We start from the raw sequence: 4,947 nt of genomic DNA, 5'->3' as shown, positions 1-4,947 counted from the left end.
AGAGCCAGTTTCTCACTCTGAGCTCTAGAGTCGTTCTTTTTAAGGGCCATTGTTTCAATGTATTACCCAGTATTAGAATTGCACTCCCTGATATGTGAAGATGTATCTAGAGACACTTTTCCATTTGTGCTGTAAATGCTGATCACTGATTAACCATCACCTGTTACCTGTGCACCTCTCTTGTAGGCAGGAGCCAGTGCTGTGTTGGGCAGGACAATCTGGGGAGTCCTGGGCATGGGTGCCTTTGGATTTCAGCTCACAGAAGCACCTGCTGGGAAACACATAATCGTGACCACCCGTTCCCACAGCAGTGCCCTTGTAAATGACTGCATCAGTGCCTTGAACCCAGACAATGTCATCAGAGTTGGAGGAGCAGGAAACAAGGTATGAAAACTCCAAATCTATTGTGGTGGTACCTTTGGAAAAAGAAAAATAATTTTTAAAGGAATCATTTGCTTACTTGCATGAATGTACAAGGCGCTATCTCCTTCTTCCCCAGCACAACTTCCTAGCATTCAGTCTGCTATGAGGTAGAGAGAATTTGGTATATTTGTAACAGTGATAGTGCTGGTCATGGCTGAGGTCCATCTTCCCCAGTATTGTGTTTCTAGGGAAGAAAATAAAAAGTTATAAGACCAGAATGACTAAATGGGAATTCAATTTAATCACAATTATTCGGCATTTCCTCCTGTTGATATTAATACAGCTTTTGTTCCAACTATCTAGCAGCACATATGAAAGGATAAAAATATAAGCACACAGTGATAGTTTCTTTGCAAAACTTCTCTGCATATGGGGAATACTCATTTGCTACAGTCTTTAAAGCTAAGTTTTGTCATGGCTGTCAAAAATAGACCTTTCAGTCTCTTTTCTCCAACATGAGCAAGGCCCAGAATGGCACCAAGACAACATGATGATAGTTTCCACTTTTTTTTAGTACTTGCATAAGATGGGCATTCTTGTTTCTGAAACTGAGATTTTTATCCTATAGACTGTATTTATAACACTAAAAAATTAGATAATTCAGAATGATAATACAGTATAGCTTTATAAATGTTACTATCATTTCTTGTAATACCAGAAGGGAAATGGCTGGTGTTCCTTTTCTGACTGTAAGTACAATAGAATAAACTGATCTAAACCCTGTTTCCTAGTGTTATTTTTACCCATTTCTGAATGCCTAGATCCTTTGCAATGACTGCTACTCTCTATTCATAACAGATCATTCAACTTATAGAAGGCAAGGCATCTGCTTATGTATTTGCCAGTCCTGGGTGCAAGAAATGGGATACTTGTGCACCTGAGGCTATTCTACATGCTGTGGGAGGTAAGTTAATAGCATTCAAAATTCCAAGATATGTGAAACTGCATCAGTTTGAAGTTATTTATACTTTCAATAGAAAACAATAATTTCCAAACATGTCTTTGGAATAAAAAAATGACAGTACATATGTATTTTGAAATAGTCACGATTCACTAGGAGCTTTGAGCCCTTTGAAAACAACAGTAACTCCACAGGGACAGCAAATGATGTTCTGGAAAGCATGATAAGATCTGTTTTGCCCTAGACTATTACACTCAATAAGTGTCAAATGATTAAAAAAGCCAAATTTCAAGACTTTGGGTATGTTAATTTTAATCTTTTCAAAACAATTGGCACTTTTTTTTTCTGGTGGCTACTATTTCACAGTAAAATCACACTGACCTACTAATGATATATTAGTTATTGGTAACATATTATGTAATATGTGGACATTGATTTCTTTAAACGACAAAAATAGGACAAATCATGCAGATGTTCCTCAAATGTAGAAACTTCAAAATTGAGTCATTCGTGTAATTCAGTAAAATTAGTGGTCTCCAGCCACTTCACCTTTCTAGGTGATAAGTTAGAGAAGTTATGAAAAGTCTCACTGACAAGAATTTGAATATAAGTATTATTAAACTTCTGCTGTTTACATTGATAGATGTTTTACCACCGTATGCTAAAACTGTTGGTTTTGATCTCCTAAATTCTGTCAAGCAAGGATAATAGGCTTGATAATGACATTTTTTTTAATCTCCTCTGCAGTCTCTAGTGTTGATAACTGGGATAGCTTTAAACAGGTTAGCTCAGGCACAAAAACTCAACAAATCTGGGGCAGCAGTGCTGTATTTAGCCTCCTTGTCATGTAGGTATCTCGTGGTTAAATTAGATTGCATAAAGATCTGTGTTGCTCTTGCCAAGTGTTTTCTAGAAACTCATTTAAAATCAGGTGAGGTGTTTCTATATTACATTAGTTTGTTGTATAGACTAAGCCTGGCTTTACTTGCACTGAGGATTTTTCTTTCCTTCTTGTCAATGGCCAATGTAAAAGCTACTGAGGAAGCATTTTAATTAAGCTATGAGAGAGAGATGTTGTTTTCCTCTCCTGAACCACAAGGAATTTAAGTATTGCTGAAATAAAAGAAAACCATTGGTTATTTGATTTCAGTCAAGAAAAAAAATGTTGCACTTAAACTATGAACAAAGATATTGTACATCTGAAGACAGGCATGTGCATGCCAAAGACCATTTTTTTTTTTTCAGTTGTGTCACTTGTGCCAATAAAATAGATTATCTCCCTCCAACTCGTTTGCTGGAATATTTTTTTCCCTTTATTTTTTTTTTCCAGGCAAGATAACTGATATCCATGGAAATTCATTTCAGTATAACAAGGAAGTGAAACACATGAATTCAGCTGGGGTCCTTGCCACTCTGAGAAATTATGACTATTATGCCAGTCGTATTCCTAACACGGTTAAACAATCTCTTGTGCCTTAAAGCAGGAACACATCTGCACTTGCCCTGGAAGGCAAGAAAAAGGTGAGCTTGGAAAAAGAAAGAAAGAAGACAACTGAGCTTGGAATTTTATTTTATGGAATCTGAAGTGAATTCTTACATTAAGGTGTTCAATAATTTCAAAATTACATACAGAAATCTCTAGGAATATGTTGGATCAAATTGTTTTGCTGTGTTTAGCAGACAACATCAAAACAGTAACATTTCTTTAGTAGTTGTTATCCATATTCTTGAGGAGTATTCATTCTTCATGACTGTTACTGCTAATCATAACACTACAATCCAAAAATTGTCTTAATATTCAGGACACAAAATCATGTTAAGTGATTTGTTTGATCTTGCTCAATGTTTTTTGTTGTATGTAGTCAACAAGGGTTTATTGTGTTAAATGCAAATGGACTAAGCGTTTGCCTGGATGGATTAGCCCATTTATTATAAAATTGACAGTTTTCATTCTTAGAAGTGAATCTTGGAATTTTTTGGTCTGCATTGAGTTTTGGAATGGCTGAGATTGCTATGTGTGTGTTGGGTTGTCTGAGTTTTGCAGGAGCCAGGACACGGTCCAGCTGGGCCTCTGATATCTCAAATAGTGGTTCCTGGATCATTTGATCTATTGAGGATCAGTGAAGTACTAATACAGCAGGGTTCAGGACACCTCAGTTGAGGAGAACCTAAGGAAACTGCAACACAGGGAGGAGGTCGCAGCACCTGAAATGCCTCTGTCAGGGTCTGTGCCACCTCAGTCTTGGAGAGCTTTGGCCAGCCTAGGTCACTTTGTCATACATGGGGACAACAGAAACGCCTGTGTTGTCAGGGAGCGTGCCTGAATTTGGCTGCTTGCTTACATAAAGACTGAATGCCTAAGCTCTGCCAGCGTTACTTTTCTTTTTTTTTCTTCACCTCTGCTGACACCATGAATGGCAAAGTAGCCTGCAAGTTGCACTGCACCCATTCTCACTTCCTCCCTGCCCACAAGATTAAGTCCTCTAGATAACTACGCTCTTGAGTCACTCAAACCGTCTGTAAGCTAGCATTGAACTTCAAGATAATGAAGCTATGTTCTCCATAGAGAAGATAATTTTAAAATTCAGTTTTCACCAGTGTGTTCAAGTTACTTCTTTCATCACGCAACACTAATTTACTTAGAGTCCTTAGATTAGATCCTTTCCTCACAGTAGAGTAACAGCAGTATGACTTTTTTGGCTGAATCTGGCTGTATTTCCAGTAAGCAGGAATATCTTGACACCAAAAGATATGAATAAGGCAACTCTTGCTAAAGTGTTCCCAGGCTCTCCATGGGCACGCATGGAAAAGGATTCAAGGAAACTCTTTCTTTAGTGAGGTCAGTTTCTCATAACATTTATAGATAAATTAGCAAGATGATTACTTACCTCATTCTGTCATCATCACCCAGTCCACAATGCTATCATGACACTGGATTAAAGCTGCATAAATAGGAAGAACACATGCTTCTTATCCTTTAATCTATAGCTTACCTTTCTTCTCCTCCCTTAAGTGCATGACTAGTGAGAGCACACAAAACAGACTCAGCCTGCTTTAATTAGAGCCACCTTCATATTTTGACCCATTATAAGTTTAACCATTTCACATATTGATTGTGATTGAAGTTTGAACCACATAGCAGGTACAAGATCAATTTAATTTCACTGCGTCAATTATACGTAACCTTCACCTTTATCTTCTGCAGGATTCTTGGATATGCATGCTTTAGTAATCACATCAAAATCTGCATTTGAACTTGCAGAACATATTTAGACAAAATGTGGAATGACTTGGACAACACAAAGCCTGCCTAAGTCTTTCCATATAATCAGTAAAATACAAAGTACAGAGCCCACTGTTAGTAATCCTCATCTATGCCTCTATATCCTTATTTTCATCTGAAACTTGCTACATGTTTGAATATTTCCTCAGCCTAAGTATCTTTCTAATTCTACTGTAATTTATCTCTGCTCATTTAGTTAACCACAGTCAGACTGTAACACACATGGCATACACCAGCTTCTACCTGATGCGTAAAGATGCTTATGTATGGAACTCACTTGCCATGCTTACAGAAACTGTGAAATTGCTAACACAGGAAGATATTAAGGAATTTTGGAATA

The 4,947-nt window shown here is 37.3% G+C and overlaps 1 protein-coding gene across 2 annotated transcripts in view; it reads left to right on the top strand.

Annotated features, from left to right (window-relative positions):
- The window catches only part of BPNT1 (3'(2'), 5'-bisphosphate nucleotidase 1), a 6,217-nt gene extending 3,033 nt beyond the window's left edge, over positions 1-3,184 (top strand). For both annotated transcript variants that reach the window (XM_010182143.1, XM_010182144.1), the window contains 3 exons: positions 187-384; positions 1,222-1,327; positions 2,655-3,184. In XM_010182143.1, the coding sequence (XP_010180445.1) occupies positions 187-384; positions 1,222-1,327; positions 2,655-2,803 (453 nt within the window). In that variant the 3' untranslated portion in view covers positions 2,804-3,184. The remainder of the gene's footprint in view (positions 1-186; positions 385-1,221; positions 1,328-2,654) is intronic.
- Positions 3,185-4,947: the final 1,763 nt, after the last annotated feature.

This window comes from Mesitornis unicolor, unplaced genomic scaffold, assembly GCF_000695765.1.
Source record: "Mesitornis unicolor isolate BGI_N332 unplaced genomic scaffold, ASM69576v1 scaffold48223, whole genome shotgun sequence".
Lineage (NCBI taxonomy): Eukaryota > Metazoa > Chordata > Aves > Mesitornithiformes > Mesitornithidae > Mesitornis > Mesitornis unicolor.
This window is presented reverse-complemented; position numbering and strand designations above follow the sequence as displayed.